The sequence below is a fragment of the Diadema antillarum genome, unplaced genomic scaffold (genome assembly GCF_040938485.1).
Source record: "Diadema antillarum isolate AM-2024a unplaced genomic scaffold, OU_Dant_1.0 scf00000125, whole genome shotgun sequence".
NCBI lineage: Eukaryota > Metazoa > Echinodermata > Echinoidea > Diadematoida > Diadematidae > Diadema > Diadema antillarum.
In genome coordinates, this window is record NW_027271014.1 from 815,614 (window position 1) to 833,876 (window position 18,263).

The 18,263-nt window shown below is 38.5% G+C and overlaps 1 protein-coding gene across 1 annotated transcript in view; it reads left to right on the forward strand.

Moving 5' to 3' along the window:
* The window catches only part of LOC139720269 (uncharacterized), a 128,452-nt gene that overhangs the window by 91,253 nt on the left and 18,936 nt on the right, over positions 1 to 18,263 (forward strand). Inside the window, exons 40-53 of the mRNA XM_071631629.1 lie at positions 466 to 588; positions 1,685 to 1,933; positions 2,761 to 2,889; positions 3,900 to 4,007; positions 7,563 to 7,682; positions 7,824 to 7,952; positions 8,541 to 8,660; positions 9,323 to 9,439; positions 10,374 to 10,619; positions 11,679 to 11,798; positions 12,235 to 12,363; positions 12,849 to 12,971; positions 14,418 to 14,530; positions 15,324 to 15,540. Of these exons, the coding sequence (XP_071487730.1) occupies positions 466 to 588; positions 1,685 to 1,933; positions 2,761 to 2,889; positions 3,900 to 4,007; positions 7,563 to 7,682; positions 7,824 to 7,952; positions 8,541 to 8,660; positions 9,323 to 9,439; positions 10,374 to 10,619; positions 11,679 to 11,798; positions 12,235 to 12,363; positions 12,849 to 12,971; positions 14,418 to 14,530; positions 15,324 to 15,540 (2,043 nt within the window). The remainder of the gene's footprint in view (positions 1 to 465; positions 589 to 1,684; positions 1,934 to 2,760; positions 2,890 to 3,899; positions 4,008 to 7,562; positions 7,683 to 7,823; positions 7,953 to 8,540; positions 8,661 to 9,322; positions 9,440 to 10,373; positions 10,620 to 11,678; positions 11,799 to 12,234; positions 12,364 to 12,848; positions 12,972 to 14,417; positions 14,531 to 15,323; positions 15,541 to 18,263) is intronic.

Consider the following 18,263-nt stretch of genomic DNA (forward strand, 5'->3'; position numbering starts at 1 on the left):
AGCTTAAAGACTGCTCTTTCAGAATACGGTCTTAACTAAAAATTCATGTCTGGCGACTTTTTGTTTGTTTTGAGGTGCAGGATCACATATTATAATCATACCTAGGGAATATATAAAAATAGGTAGATATGTACCATGGAGAAAAGATATATACGTCAGTGTGTCTATATTATTTTTATAAGTACACACCTATACATGCTACAAGTGCAATTTGTTAATGTGTTGTCGGATTTTTTTTACATTTTCATTCCTCAATTTTCTCAAACCTAAATCAATTCCTTTTTATTGGTTTGAACTTATATGTCACAGGTGTCATAAACTTAGAAATTACCAAAATAGCAACAGAAAAGAGAAATCCTAAATCTTATTTTTCGCACGTTTGTTTATTTTCACCAGAATTTTAGATGATCAATATCTACTATAATTTGTGTTTACCTTACTTGGTTTTTCTTTTTCTTTCCTCAGACATCAATGAATGCATGAATGTCCAACATTGTAACCAGTATGCTGTATGCAACAACACTATCGGTTCTTTCACGTGCACGTGTATGGCGGGTTTCGTGGGCGATGGACTTCTGAACTGTGCAGGTTAGATCCTCGAATGTGTCGTCATGTTATTGCTGGCAGTATTCATTCTGCGTTTTAACCTATAGTATTGATGATATTGATAGCTATCCAGCAGATGAGAGTGCTGTAAAGAAGACTCAGCAAGCCCTATAATATTATCGATGCACTTTATAAAGCGGGCTCCTTTGCTAGTGAAATATTTTTTTTTTCAATTCAATTCAAAATTTATTTCATTTTTCGACAAAACATATGTTTCACTTCCTTTGATAACGGAGAATAAAGTAAATAGAACATAGTGAAATTAAAAGACTGTACAACACTTGAGGACCTATAGTAATTATACATTGTATAGTAAAAGAGAAACAGAAGTGATCGAAGTGAAGTACATGTATACCGTTGCTTAAAATGCGAAAAATGGAGGGACCCACTAAAGACAGAGCTTGTAGTATGTGGGCCCCTCTGGAAAAGAACATCGATGGAAAGATAATTTGAAGCATCGTAAATACAAAAACTAAAGAAGAGGAAGAAGTCTGGAAGCCCACTGAAAATTAGATGAACAGATAAATACACTTTTATAAATGCGAAACTGAAAAACAGAAGACAAAATAGCAGACAAGAACGCACAACGGAGACAGCGATCTTCGGCAGTAGCATGCCAAGAGAAACAGAAGATAGTTTTGGGGAAAAAGTAATACTTTAACGCCTTAAAAAAGAAAAGGAAATAGAGGGACGTATAAACAGGAGTAACATACGGAGATTCAAATCCTAGACACTTTGGGCAAAATGGCTAAGATGACAACAAATGTTGCTGATATCATTGACAACGACATGATAACACTTATGATAAAAGTTGATAATGATTAGATGTATCAGTGCTGAATCAATTTTTCTCAGTAGCAGTAGAACGGCCTGGTAGGGTGATAGTCGTGATACACGCAGTAATCATGATGACAGGATGCCTAGCAGGAAACGCAACACTGTCAGGGAGACTTATACTCATTTTTATGCCAAGGTCTATGTACGGTATGCTTGGCTGTTGTTTTTTTTTAATCGTGATTACGAATGTATCCACAGCTCCATTTGGTACAATGGTATGTAAAATACAATTCTCTTGCAGACGAAGACGAATGTCGCGACCCGGAAGTAAACGAGTGTCACGAGCAAGCCACGTGTACGAACAGGTTCGGGTTCTACACTTGCGCTTGCGACGACGGCTGGATCGGGGACGGGTTCGAATGCAGCAACATCGATGAGTGCGAGAATGCCACCGACGTGTGCAGTCCAGTCGCCACCTGCACTGATACTCCCGGGAGCTTTAGGTGTGACTGCAATCAGGGTTACACGGGAAATGGAGTTATGTGCTTCGGTAAGCTGAAATCAGAAAACTGCGTTATCATTTTGTTGTTGTTGTTGTTGTTGTTGTTGTTGATTGAATGCAATTGATGTAGCTATTGGATGGATAAAATGGTGCGCGACACTATGGCACCAACCGTCCGCTATATAATGCAACAAGAGTATTTTCCAAGTGTTCTTAAAACCAAAAGCAATAAAGTACTACGCAGAGAGGGGGGGGGGGTTAGGTGTGAATTTTCTTCATTTTGTCTCCCTCTACAAATGAAACTTGTAAGATCGCAACTACTGATCTATAATTTAACAAACATGTCGGGGGAAAAAAAAGGAACCACGAGACTCGAACCTGCCATCTACTGCTTTCCGGGCAGCGACGCTACCACCAGGCTGTCTCTGGTTTGCCGGCAGTCACACGATGAGCCTTCATTAATGTCTTGTCCACCTTGGACTATTAGTCTAGCGGAATTTCGGAGCTTGGATATTTGTTCCAAGTTACAACGTGTCACTGCCAGCAACCATGGATAGCCTGGTGGCAGTGTCGCTGCCCGGAAAGCAGATGTAGATGACAGGTTGGAGTCCCTTGGTTCCTTGTTTTTTCGACATGTTTATTTGGCTTTTTTTCGACATGTTTATTTTGCTTTTTTTCAGCATGCTTTTATGTTCTGTCTTTCCGTTTGAGGTCCTATACACATTAGCATCAATTACAATGTCTATGAGACTGACGTAATGGAGACTAATTTTCTGGATTTTTTTCTTTGCTTTTTATCAGTTGCTGTTCATTCAAATCTAATTATGTTTTGCTTGTTTTATTTTATTTTTTCCTCTTTTTTGAATGTAATCTAGACATTGACGAGTGCGAAAGTGACACCACTAACAACTGTACGTTCGGGTCAAGCTGTCGGAACACGGATGGAGCTTTCGAATGCCTGTGTCTCCCCGGGTTCAGGAGGACTCCCGACGGTCTATGCGAAGGTAATGTGCATAATGAAAGGAATTAGACTTTGAGGAAATCTTGATTCAAAGATGTAAATGATATCCGATAGAGTGGTTACAGTTCGTTATTCCGAAGGATCGTTATTCCGAAGGTTCTTTAGTCAGAAGGTTCGCTATTCCGAAGGTTCGTTATTCCGAAGATTCATCATTCCGAAGGTTCGTTAATCCGAAAATGTGATAAGGTTTGTTATTCCGATGGTTCATTAATTCGAAAGTGAAATAAGGTTCGTTATTCCGAAGGTTCGTTAATCCGAAAATGAAACAAAGCTCGTTATTCCGAAGGTTCGTTACGGACCCTATTTCATTTTCGGATAAACGAGCCTTCGAAATAGGGAACCCTATTTCATTTTCGGATTAACGAACCTTCGGAATAGCTAACCTTCGGAATAAAGCCACAAATGTTCGGATAACGAACCCTTTTTTTATTTTCGGATTAACGAACCTCTAGGTATAGGGAATTTGTGTGTTTCGGATTATCCAACCTTCGGAATAACAAACCGCACCCGATAGAGTAACTCATGTTCGAGAATATAGCCGTGTAGACTCGAATTCGCCTCCAGTTGATCATGCAATTGTCCTCGGATGTCGTAGCCCTATTTCAGAAAGAAGAAAATTTTATAATATTGTCACGCATATTTGATTAAGATGTTTTATGTAATATTATGTATATAACATTACATGTTTTTCATTGCTTTCATGTTTATTGTACTAGTCTATGTACAGGATGTTTTGCCAACGCTATTGCAAATTTCTAGTTTAGTTCGCCCAATCTCAACTGCTTTGCATACAGCGGAGTTCTCTCTTTGCCCATCTTGCTTTGTTCTTCTGACCTTCACAAGTCTATGCTATGCTCTCACCACTTTGACCTTGTGCTCACTTGTTCTTTTGACCTTCACATGTCCTTTCTGTGCCTCCCTCGCTTTGACCTTGCTCTCACTTCAGTACTTTCGCTTTGTCCCTTCTCACTTTGACTTTGCTTTGTCTTTCAGAACTCTTGCCTTGCTCTCCTAAGTTCAACTTTGTCTTGACTTTCAGAGTCCTTGCCCTTACCCTTCGCCCTTGCCTCTCGCTGCCCTTCAGCCTTTTCAGCCTGCTCCGTACGTCCTTGACTCTCACTGTCCTTCAGCCTTTTCAGATTGCTCCCTTTGCCCTTAACTCTCACTGTCCTTCAGCCCTTTGTGCTTGCTTCTTGTCTTGACTTTCTCCTGTCCTTGCATCCTCTCCTTGCCTATGATTTTGAGCTCCTCGTCTGTGTGCTCAAAGACGTCCTTCTCCTTTATACTCCGCAGCGCGATAAACGTCTTTCTCGTGACCTTCATGACTGGTCCTCTCTATCTTTCTCGAACAAGAGGAACTTGTTTGAAATGGGTATATAAGACAGACTTTTTGCTTATCGGAGAGTTCACTTGCTTGGGAGATGGTGTGAAGAGTTTGTCAGCTAAGAGTGAAACCCGTGTTTGAACAGCGAGAGAGTAACCAACGAAAGAGATAAAAAGTCAACCAGTCCAGAAGCTGTCCCCAGTCACGTTTTAGCTTATTGTATTAGCCAGTTATAATTCCTTCACCGCATCGCACCTCTCGTGCCGGGCGAGACATCCTCAAAATCCATCCCTGTAATTGTGTTCGAGTGATTCACCATAATATACTTGTTTAACCGTGATTTCTGCCTGATGACTGTAATTTCTCCGTGACCCTCGGCATCCTTCGACAATACTCTTCAACATGTAGCTGGACTTTATGTTGGGCCTTTTACAGAATCGGAATTATATTCTGCCCATCTTCGACAAAATATAAGTCGCCGTTACAACATTCTTTGAGTCCGCATAAGTTAGATCAGTTTCAATCGACTTGACTGGCTGGCATTTGTAGGCATGCATCAGCATCAAAACTTTAATCATATTATGAAACAAGAGTGCGCGCACGGGCAATGCATTATAGACATATGTTTGTAGCATATATGTGTCTATTTGTATATTGGTATTAGGTATTTTTGTTCGGGTGACGCTGAAAAGGGCCTACCCAGTCTCGACGCTTCGGTTAGGATGTTCTTACCGTTTTCAAGAGAATGAGTAATTCAAGGAAAATTCCAGTTTATATAGGTCTATACCCTCAGGAAGGATATATTATACTTGTATATAAATAGATGTATATAATATGTAAAGTATGTGTATATGTCTATCTATTATTGTGTGTATAATATACATAGACACACATATATATATATACATAAAAATATATATATAAAGTATAGATAAGCCGTGGATATTCCTCGTGCTTTCTTGAAGTGTGAGTTACTTCCTGCAGATACTGATTTATTGTATCATCCTATGTATTCCATAATTAAGATCTCTCACTTCTTTGTGACCTTTATAGGGTTATGAATGTGGAAACGTGGCTTCACACGTTAAAGAGAGCACTTTCGTAATCAGTAAGACAGTCCGGATTTTGCCGTCACACATCCTGATGGTTTATCCATGGAGTTACGGCTCTATCAGTAGTTTATCTTCGACTCGATACCCTTTCAAGCATTGCCGTCGTGTTTAAGGACCAAGGGAGTAATTGTACATGTATATCTGCAGAACACTATACTAGATAGATGTATTGTTAAATGCACTGAACTGACAGAAAACTTTGTTTTACTTTACAGATATTGATGAATGCAACCTCGGTAACTGCTCCGTCAACGCGATTTGTACAAACCTGAACGGTTCTTTTAGCTGCGAGTGTCGGTCATCCTACCAGGGCGATGGAATACTTTGCACAGGTAAGTTTAACTGTCAGAAATCAGAGCGAGAGAGGGCGCTTTTCTCCTCAAAATGAGATGGTAGTGCGACAGCAATGAAGATTTTTGTTTGTTTGTTTTTTGGTGTGTGGTGTTTTTTGTTTGTTTTTTTTTTTGGGGGGGGGGGGGCAAATCCTGACATACTTTCAATAACAGATATTTTGTCTCTTCTTTTCTCAACACTTACTAACTGCCAAATTTTATCGTAAACATGTTGCATTTTCTTTATTTAGGTGAATATTTTATTCACGTTCCTCTATTTCAGTTCAGTTCATTTTATTTTTCTCCATCGCAACATAAGCAATAACATATATGCAGTGTCACAGTGTACATGAAAGTAAAGAATTTCAGCATAAGTAATCAATACAAAAGGAGGTACATTATATTTTTGAAGGGGATCACACGAACAAACATTATAGTGGCAGATTAATCAGAAGACGGAGATGGGGGACCCACTGAAGAACGGTCAGATTTCCCATTAAACAGTGACGACTAAATCGTAACTATTTAGGAACAAACAGAGACTTAAATGACTGAGTGTGAAAACAAGATAAACATTTGAATGGAAATATCGAAAGAAGGACATCAATATAGAAGCCACACCCGTAAGGAATTCTTTGTGATTAATCGCAAGATTTGGAAAAACATCAGTATTGCAGAAACAAAAGTGAGTATAATCATAAACGCATCCGTGTACACTACTCGTATAAATATTTTGACGTCGAAAAGCTTGTCTTATGCACAAGCTGAATATTGTTGCATGACATAACGCAAGAGTAATGGAAACGAATGGAAACGTTGGTAAATATGTTCTGCCCAATTGTTTGTTTGTTCTCAATCTAGACCTTGATGAGTGTTCCTTGCAACTGCACGACTGCTCTCAGATCTGTGTCAACGAAGAAATGGGATTCTCCTGTGACTGTGAAAAGGGTTTCATCCTGGATGACGATAACAAAACATGCAACGGTATTATAATCTTTATCACACTCATTTGAAACAAAGACAAACAAAGACAATGGATTTGTATTCATGAAATACTTCCGTCGATTTTTTTTTTATTGCTTCTGATTAACAAATTACCCTACACCGACGATCAGTGCCTATATACGTCGAAGTGGGGCAATTCTTTAATCAGTTGCAACAAAGACAATGCATGATGTATTTATTTTGTTTCCCGAAAATGCAATTAGCATACCGTTAGTTACACGTTCCGGAGTTGTTAATATAATAAGATGCACCTTAATTGCAGAACTTCCAGGTGAACGGACGAAAGAGATAAATTACGAATCAGAACAAACGTCAGAGTATTTATTTGTTTATTTGTTTGTTGTCTCCCATTGTCTGTCTTTTCAACGAACATGTCAGTGTTACAAAATTCGACTTGCACAAACAATGGAACTTGTGGAGCGAATGCCGTCTGTGTAAGTGTCAATGGCGAAGAAAGATGCAGTTGTAATCGCCAGGGATTCCAGCCATCATCAAATACAACTTGCGAAGGTATGTCTAAAATTGCCTTGTCATTTGCTTAGCATGCATAGTCAAGTCTTATAGCAGTATGAATGTACTGCTTAGATAGTAACGACTGTTTCGTTGATAACCATTTAAAGAGAAATACAAACGTTCAGCACTTTTTTTTTCTCGAATATACCGAACGACACCATATCAAAATTAGTGTGCGAGTCCATCTAAAACACACACTCACACACTCACAAAACACGTTTTGCTGCTAATATTTGGAAAACGAATTAATGATTTAACTATGATCTATATGAAACGAAAATATACGGAAGCCATGAAGTGGGGGAGTCCAGTCATTTCTATTTCTTTTTCGAGTGTGTGTCTATCTGTCTGTCTGTTTGTGTTCGACTAGATATCAACGAGTGTGAAGGAGAGAATCTGTGCGAGACGTATTGCAACAACACTGAGGGTGGCTTCACGTGCTCATGCGCGGAAGGATACTACTTGGAGACGAATGACAGAAATTGCACAGGTAAAACCGTACTCTCCAAAATGTAACAACCTGTAGGTAATAATGATTGTTGTAACAAGATATTTTCTCAGTTGATTTTCCCTTAAGTGCTATTGAATATCATAATGTAAAACATTTCCTTTGATAATTTATATTTTTAAGACATTGACGAATGCCTTGACTCTAACGCGTGTCCACCAAATGCTGACTGTGTTAACTCTGATGGAAGTTTTACGTGTCTGTGTCAACGAGGTTACCTGGCATCCGGCAATCAGAATGAATCATGTACAAGTAAGAATTGGTGTCATTTTTATCCTCCTATGGTTATTTCATGCCGTCGTTTTGTCTCTTACGAAGTCCGTCCGTCCCCAGACCCTATAACAAAACACCAGATTAAAAAACTTAACAAAACAAACAAACGGTTGTTTGGATATTCCTCTAACCTGTGTTTTAACACTATACATTGGATAGCAGATACCGATCGTGCTGATGTTCCTATTAAAATTTCCTCTAGGTGAAATTAATGTTTGCGGTAAATGACCTAAGGCTTTGTTTACTACGCCGTTTCCTAGCCGAACTTTAGTCATAATGTCTACAGAGAATTTATTTCCTTTTTTGACTTTAAGATATAAAATACCTGAGAAAGTTCAATTGTCACTGACCTTGACCCAGAATGTCAAGTTGGTTTTTACAACTTCTCCAAGCAATGTCAAGTGGCAGTAGTTAGTTGGTATAGAAATTTGAACACCATTACATACCTTGTTAAAAAACCAAAAGTCAGTTTATCAGTGTAAAATTAACTTCAGGTCGTGTAGAATATAAAAGATACCAGTAGATCTTTGTTCGCGCAGCTGAATCACACCCATCTTAATTTTTCAGATATCAACGAGTGTGATGAAAGTGACCGCTGTGGGGTAAACGCTCAGTGCAATGACACCGACGGGTCGTATTTCTGTATGTGCCTCGATGGCTACGTGGGCGACGGCATGACTTGCGTTGGTGAGTACAGAAACTCTGTCCTATATACAGCCATCCGGGAAGTCATATTTAAAATAACAGAAATTATTGTGGTTATTCGATGCGCTTTCCTTAGTTATAAATTCAAACTTGACTGGTACTACAAGGGCCGTGTGGTCTTTGACACATTAATATTTTTTTTTTTACATCGTATAGGACTGTTATTATAAGAAAGAAATGAAAGGTATATTCATGTGGACCACATAACTGCGTGATATATCAAATTATTGTCTTTACTGTCGTTGCAATATTACACTTGACAATCCGGCTGGAGTTATGATTTCCCCTCGAGAGAATCATTTTCCCCAAACAGTGAGCGCTTCGGGAAAATAAGATATCTCTTGGGGGAAATATAACCCCCGTGGGGATGTCAAGTGTTATATATCACCTCTTAAAGGCAAAACATAGTTCTAGTACGCCTGCAGAATTGTCAAATTTCGCTCAAAAATGTACACGTATGCATGCTTAAGAAATGTGTGGAATAACGCTGTAATAACAACATATTTGTTGGGTAACGACGAAAATGCGAAATATTTTCAGAACTTACCTGACTGGGGTCAGGCTAACTCGGACTCGGGGACAACTCGACCAACAACAGTTTGATATTCCCCCTATACATTGTAAATTTTATTTCGCTATTATAGACAGAGATGAGTGCTCGGAGGGAGTGTGCGACGCCAACGCCGACTGCGAAAACACGGAAGGCTCTTTTACGTGCACCTGTCGCAGCGGATATACTGGTAGCGGCTTTGACTGTACAGGTATATTGCCTTCGCTCGTTGCTGGTAGTAACTGGATTCATGTCCCTTTGCAATAATTGGAAACCTCTAAGCTCCTTGTAAATTCAAAAGCTATATAACAAACCATCGTTTTCAATAAGTGCATATTCACTACACCTACAATAGAGGTATGTCAAAGAAAACAATGAGAAGAAACCTGAACTTTTTTTTTTAATTCCGCTGAAATATTCTTCGTGTACCACTGTGATATGACAGAACATGTATATCCCCATATAAGAATAAGAGCGGCACAAAACTTTGTAGAGTTTGATAACTTTTGAAAGCATTGTCTAATTTTCCTCACCCTTTCGCAGTGTGTAAAACCCGCCCTTTGCTGACGCATGGTATTAAGCGCTGAAATGCAAAGAAAAACAGCAAATAATTGACCAGCTTTCCCGCTAGACACACAAAAAAATCACAAATTTGCACACACACACACACACACACATACAATCTGAAAATGTATGCAATTATGCAAATTTTATAAGATGATAGTGTCATTGCGTCACTAGTCTTCAAAAGAATTCACGTTATAAAAAAAACTAAAAAAAGAAGAAATTGCGTTATATTTTTCTAATTATTTTGAGTTTGCACTGATACAGCAAGAACGTCTCTTTTGTGGGAATGAGCTGTTAGCATTTTTTTTTTTAATCAGTAGTTGAAATCGATGAGCCTTCTGCGTTTTTTTTTTTTCATCCAATTTTCATCGACGTGTTTGTGTTCACAAATGGCTCATTGAAATTACCCTGAACACAAAATGGAGTAGGCTTTTATTTATATAATATCGTCAAAGTGATAGATGGGTAACATGTTTGAATATTTTTAACATAGTGCTTCTGTTTGCATTCTCTCTCTCTCTCTCTCTCTCTCTCTCACTTTCTCTCCTCTCCATACCCCCCCCCCCGTCTCCCCATAGATATCAATGAATGCAGTGAACAGTCATCTTGTGTCGCTAATGCAACGTGCAGAAACACTAATGGCTCGTTCGTCTGCACATGCGAAGAGGGATTTAGGGGAAATGCTTACGTGGAATGTGACGACATTAACGAGTGCACAGAACAGCCCGATGTCTGTCATGGACAGGCGACTTGTACGAATCTTGAGGGCAGCTACAATTGTTCCTGCAATGACGGTTTCAGGGGAAACGGGTTAACTTGTGAAGGTTAGAATTCATGCACCAGTTATACCCATAACTTGATCTCACAGCAGCTGTGGTAGTTTTTAGGTTTCAACCAGATCCAATGTCACGTATTTTACATTGTATAAACTTGCACGAGGCAAAATGGGAATTGAGGGGCACACTTCATCGAACTTTTAGCACCCGTGTCATATCATAGACAAACGTCGTCGGCGTTTTCCCCAAAATTGCCTCTGACTTTTCCCCCTTTTTCATATATATTGCCATAATGGTCCTCCACAGAAAAGAGATGTTTGGGATTCCCGGCTACTGTATGTAGTATTGCGGATGATATACATTTTAATCTGATATATCTGTTGAACTGAATGCCCTATTGTATTTCAATAATCAATTAAAATGTCATTTTGTTATTTTCCAATTGCTATAAGAAGCATTAATGTTCAAACTGCCACTGGGAGTACTGTACTTTACAAAAAAGAAATACGACAAAGGGGCACTGCACTCAAAACCGTATACGACAAACGCCATTTAAGGTATGTTACGTCCCTGGTGACGCCATCATCTAAGGGTTCACATTTGCTGTGCCGTAATACACCATTTATGGGTCATTTCGAAGGTGTTAGGAGGCTGTTTGTGGTAGCACATTGTCTAGGAGCAACCCTGTGAGTTATTGCACATATGCCACTTATAAAACAGCGAGACACACACATAAGCACTAATAAGGAATACACATTGCACGACAAGTGCAAATCAGTGCTTCAAAATCGGGGATGACGTCACCATACAGTGCATCAGTATTATGGTGTTAAGGTTCTCTCTTGTAATCATGGAACATTGCCTTCCGGGAATGTCCGGTGAAGGCCCAAGACATAGCTCTTTAAAAGTGCAATGATATATCATTGGCCATTGTTATTTGTACCTACTACTAGCACATGGAATGCCCGTATCAGCGTAATAGCAAACGAAAGAACAAAAAACATAAAATCATTCAGAGGCCTTGGGAATACGTTGTTTATATCTATTGCAGGAAGCTATGTGTATATCAATATATCACCATTTCACTTCACACCTCCTTCCCTACAGACATAGATGAATGCAGCAACGGGTTTTGTAATGCATTCGCAAACTGCTCCAATACCATTGGCTCAGCTTTCTGCACCTGTTTCGACGGCTATGAACTATCGGACAGCAGAACCTGCATAGGTAAGATATCGTCGATGAGCCTATCGCCGAGTCCTGATTCTGTTGTATTCTGCCCTTCTATACATGTTTCTAAGGGATTGTCCATAACACAGATGATTATTACTATAATTACTAACATGATGATGAAACAATTCTGGTTTGCTTCAAGTATTATAAACAATATTCAAAGTAGAGTTTGGTTCGTTAGGTTACATGTGTACTTTGTTAATTTTCTGTCGCAATGCGCATGCCTTCGGCGTTAGAGATGAAATGAGTCTTAGACAGAAAAGCAAACTGAGTGTAAGCATGGTAAGCAGTTCGTTTACTAAACTAGCTTGCGATAGTCGTATCATAATAGATAATGCCATTAGTATGGAATGCAATTACATTAAACGGGTTGTACAGGAATGTGATGTTCTGAAAAAATATATAAAAATTATTTGATCCTTTCATTTAGATTTTGATGAGTGTGCCGCCGGTGTCGATTCTTGTCCAAATGACATCTCCACCTGTATGAACACGCCGGGAGACTACGAGTGTAACTGCACGACCGGCTATAGGAACTCGTCTCCGAAGACCTGTGAAGGTAAGCTTCGTTTTTCCATACTATTACAAAACTTATTCATCATCACATTCCAACACAAACTCTTCTATCATCATTGCAACGTTTGTGTCAGTTTATCCTGTAAACACTCAAACATAGAGTAGCCGATCCTTCACATCATCAGCTCCCACTCTTTGGAATTCATTACCTCTTCCAATTAGGGGCATATCTTCCTTTAATTCTTTCAAAAAGGCATTCATGATCGTATAATATGTTAAGTCAAGCGCATAGAGAATTTCTTTTTAAATCAATATACACTTTATAATTAAAGGCGAATTATTATTGTTAGTATTGTCAGAGTCATCATAATTATTATCAATGATATTATTATCATTATCATTACTTATTATTATTATTATTAATAGTGTGTGTTTGTGTTTTGTGAGTGATGTTATGTTAGTACAGCCTTTTATAAACGAAAAGTGCGTATATACATCAGCTTTCTTATGTTACGTGATCTTCTGCAGATGTGAACGAGTGTTCCGCAGGTGACCACAATTGTTCCATGGATCAGGTGTGCTTCAACACAGTAGGAGCCTACCGATGTGATTGTCCCGAAATGACCACAGAAGAAAATGGCGTGTGCATAGGTAAGTGAATACATGCATACAAAACCTGTAGGCACGCGCACACACACACACACACACACACACACACACACACACAAAAGACAATACAGCCTTTGTCTGAGACCACTAATGAACATTGACACACAAAAAACAGATCATTCGGATATAGTCTTAGTCTGTCAATTGCTAATGAGTCGGATAATTAGAAATCAAAACGAAGGATCTGAGCTTGATAAATGTAAGAGTAAAGAATGTCAAAATAAATGTGATCTCAATTGTTTTTCTGAATATTTTTCATACAATCGCACTACATCATTTCAGGAATTGAAATTGGCACTTATTCCTGTGGTTACTTTGTATCGATATTTAAGTTCCTCTATCGTGTAGAACAAGCTATCAATTTCGTATCAAGTGTTTGTCTTTTTTGTAAATCCTGAACTCTCATTATCTGTAACCTTAAAACACCTCTGTACTACCTTCTACTGAATAATTTACAGTTCAGTAACACGTAGAAAGAAAAGTTTCATGGCCAAACAATTATTTTCACATGCTTAGCTATAACTAGTAAGCCTGTACTGAAGTATAAAAAATACAGGCCTAACTTCGCAAGTGAAAATATCGTGATACAAATTAGAACATGTTGAATGCTATTATATTAGTGTGGATCGTGAATTCAAAATGTAACCTCATTTTGTATATGCATTCTCTTTTTAAAATCTTGTTCCTAAAAAAGTTGAAGTAACCAATAAATGAAAAGGAATAAAATGATTTTCATATGCACTGGATTACTCCGTTAGTTCTGTAAGGCCATGAGCGCTAATACAGAAAATGATAGACTGTCATCAAAACAACAAGATCAGTCCATAGCATGATAAGATAAGGAAAATTGATTTCAACGACCTTCGGCTTCTTTTACCAATGATATTAGTTTTATTGTGTAGAATCATAGCTTTTCACTATCTTTTTTACAAAATGCCATGAGCTCAAACATCGGATAAACGATGAATCTGCCAATCTTTCTCTACATTTATATGCATGGTTATGCATTATTATTATCATTATTATTATTATTTATTATTATTATTATCATTATGATTATTATCATCATTATTATTATCATCATTATTATCATTATTATCATTATGATTATTATCATCATCATTATTATTATTATCATTATTATTATTATTATTATTACTTCTTATTTATTTGGCAATTCAACATGAAATACAAGCGGACAAAGAATACAAACAGAAAATCATAATACATGATATAAAGATTGTGGTTACTCTAGGTGCATGCCGCAGGTTGACAGGGGAGGAAAAGACAAACTTAATCACCGAGGCCCGAGGCCTTCCTCCCCGACCAGTGCATGCACCCAGAATCTGCTATATCAATGTTAAACAGTTACAACACTATCAATTATCAATACATTCTAATTGTGGAAACGATGTATCTTGTTTACAGCTGCAAACACCATACCGTTGGTTGTAAAATTCGTGACAATTGCCGGACTGAGCGTGAGTTCCTATGCGGATATCCTACAGAATATAGAGACGCTCGACAAGCTGAGCGAGGATGTAAGTATTCATATCGATACGTCAAAATGAAATGTTATTCGGCGGTGTTACTTCCGTGTTCTGATACCAAAACTCTGGTCAAATGGAACTAAATTCAAAAGTTCAGCATGAATTAAGTAACATTGAAACACCTTGGGAGAAATCAATTTTCGTCAACAATATCAGTTTCTTTTTTACGACTACCTCTTTTCGTAATCCTTTTACTCTCGATATCTTATAGTTACAAACAATCATCACGAAATGTTTAAAAAAAGTAAAGACGGATAGTGCAGAATCCCATGTCTCCAAATTTCTATTAATCATGTGATACTCGATCATTGATAGAAAAATATTGATCTGTGCAATGAAATAGTACCTTACAGCAGTCATTGATGACGTAATGAAAAATGCATCCCGTGGAGACGTTGCAGAGCCTGCAAATCCTAGCAACCTATACCAATGCTTTTACTAGGGCCTATGTATAGTTGCAATTTGCTTCCAACGTTTTAGTGAGCCACGTTGGAGTTATTTGGACTTTTGATAGCATCTAAATGTTAGATTTTTGCATGTAGCTAAGATTATACCATGACCTACTATACCGCTTTATCACTGTTTACATTGAGATTAATTCGCCAAATGAAAATGACAATTATACATTGTGCCAAGTTATATTATTGAGATAATTCCTCTGTGATTTATTGACTTCACATCATGTATAATAGAGACAGAGCTATTCCTATTTTGATCGATTGTTACATCATAACTGCAATAACTTTTCCCTTTCCCACCTTTATCATTCTTTGAACTGAGATAGGTTCTGCAGCACCTGCTAAGATCTCCTGCGGCCAATGATACGTTGGCGGTGTCAGTCTTTAATTCCACGGTGATCGGAAGTCAGGTATTGGAAATCACCTTTCGGGTTGACCTGGCGCCTGCCAACAATCTGACCGGACAACTCTTGGAAGCCATTTTCTTGGCCGGCTTGGAAACACCTTCAAATCGTTTGGAACCCGATAACATTGTTTTCGAAGGTAGGGAAGTATTGATACTTCATGCAGAGGCGGATCCAGAGGGAACCACACCAGGCTCGTTCCCTCTTTATTTTTTGTTAAAACAAAGGAAATAAAGAGAAAAAATGATTTTGTAACGGCGCCCCCTCTTTACGGAATTCCTGCATCCGCCCCTGTCATGTAATGTAACACGCTTCCCGGATGCTTTAGAATATCGATTAAGAAATAAGAGCAAAGCAGAAACAAACGCAAAAGAAGTAATTTTTGATAGGAGAATACGTGTCCTATTACGCTTTCAGTGGAGTGTTTTTTTTCTTTACTTGTTTTATACTACTTTTGTGGCGAAATAGAAAATGACATCTCCAGTGTTAGCTTTGTTTGTAGAGAATGAGTAGCTATCCTATAGTGTCAATCTTGCATTTTCCTTCCAGTCGTCAATGTAAAGCTATCCATTCCAGAATGTATAGAATGTGAAAAACGGTAAAAGCAGACAGTAGGCCTATCTAGTGGCGTCCCAGGTGTGTAGTCACTTCATGTTTATGACATTAAAGTTTTACGTACGTGATGAGATATAAAAATGTGAATTAAACTGCAAAAGACGGATTAAACTCATCTACGATGATTATAATATTGTATAGGTGGTATTCGATTAGTTATTACAGTATAGTGAACAATCATGATTGAAATGTGCACACAGAGAAATTAGGGTTCTATTAGGGTTCTTATTTTCACCCTACGAGCAAATCTAACTACGTGGCACCTTATAGGGTTCGGGATGGATGTAGGGGTGCAAATCCGAACCCTAAAGGGAGCCAAGTCTTAAGGGTTCGAATTTGGAACCATTCCATAGTCTTTCCCGAAAGCTGACATGTGGGTGTTGAATGGTGTTTGCTTAAAATGCCACACTATTTTTGGATATTATCGTATATTTTTATTTGAAAATATAACTACACGTTGTTAAAGAGTAACAGTGTCATCAGTAATACTGTACTCAAAAAAATTACTACTTGAATTAAACATTTGTTTTTTCTTCTAGCACCGGGATCAAGAATATCATTTCAATGACGTTATCATAGAGAGAAAGCAAACGAGTACAAGTACACGTATTATGCGTGCACGCGTGGACCGTTGAGCACTTGGTCAATGGCAAAGCTAAAATTGCATGCGCACGCCACGCCGTAGGTCGCGCGGTATACGTACGTGCATACTACTGAAGTTCCTCGTTTGGAATGGACAGACGACCGTGAGGTTGGGGTGATGAATTAATCTTTTTGATGAGCCAAACGTTGTGAGTAGATAATTGTACTGTAATTCCGTTGAAAATATTTCACAGTAATCGATGATGATATGTGTGAATTATGCTCATAGAGTGCTGAGTGGTGAAAACTGATGCGAAAGAGTTGTATCGAGGTACATGTGTACTAACATGTCAGAAGTGCGATCATACCTACAGTAAAGCATAGCGAATAAGTCAATGAAAGTGCACGGTAATACGGAAAGCCTCAACCAAGGTACCAACTACGACCAACAGCCCCATACGCATAGCGTAATTACGCTATGCGTATGGGGCTGCTGGACGCAGTTACCAAGGTATGTACGTAAATAGGTGACCGGATATAGTCGCACCATTTTCGTTAATGGGAATTATTACGTTTGAGCCGAGTTGAGGCTCAGTTGGATATTGGTTTCTGTGAAGTTGACAGAAAGAACGATGTATGCATGTATGATGTGCCTAATGAAGAAAAATAGTGTTCCTGGTTCATTTAGGAGAATTTAAGACATGTATGAAGATTGAAGTCAGAAAATTTAGGTTGGCCTTAACTCCTTGTTGTCTATCAATGAAACTAGAATGTGTGTTATAAATTAGCAATGCCATAGTCACAGAGCATAAGCAATGATACACGATATGTGAATTTAGATAATATCCACTGGAGAAGTTGCATGTGCTAGACATGACATAAAATAAGTCACACAAACAAGGTATGTAATGTAAACGGTAAATCACTTCAGAAGTACAACCACTTGATCCCATACTTTAGCAGGTAGATACATGTAGGCCTATTCCAATATTGATTGTATGTTGAGCTTTTTTTTATTCAATTACAGGTTGAACCTTGCTGATCCATGTTGATGCATGGTTTTAGCTTGGTCTCATACTGGGCAAAAGGGACCTGTGTTTGATTGATTATTTATCATCGAGTTCACTATGCATCAAGTTCAATAATGGTCTTCTGGATGAGTGATGCAGGTCAACCTCGAGAGACTGGTGAGCCATATAGGATGCCAGAGCTGGAGATGGAAGATGTTCAGGATGTCAATCCTGGTTCCTCGTTGAGTCAGTGTGGAAGCCATGCCAGTTCTTCTGAGAGTGATGGCCTGAAGGGCATACTATTTGGCAGCTGAAGCAGCTGCTATAGAAACGCATCAAAAACTAGAGCTCGAGGAGTTTCGACTTATGCAGCGTAAGATGAGATTAGCTATGAGACCAAGCTGCAGGTTGCTGAAGCAGAGGAGCAGATATACCTTGACTACGAGAACAAGAAGTTGGGAGTCGGCTTTCCTGTGAAAGCAGAGGATGAAACCTTGCTGTACCCAACTGAATGCGCCAACCAACCAGTACACACGAGTACACCGATTTCCCTGACTAGAGAAGTAGCAAAAAAGTTATTTTCAAATTTTCTTTGACTTTTAGCAGATATAGTCCAAAAGCCAATAAGATCATCAGCATCATGTAGTATCCCTGA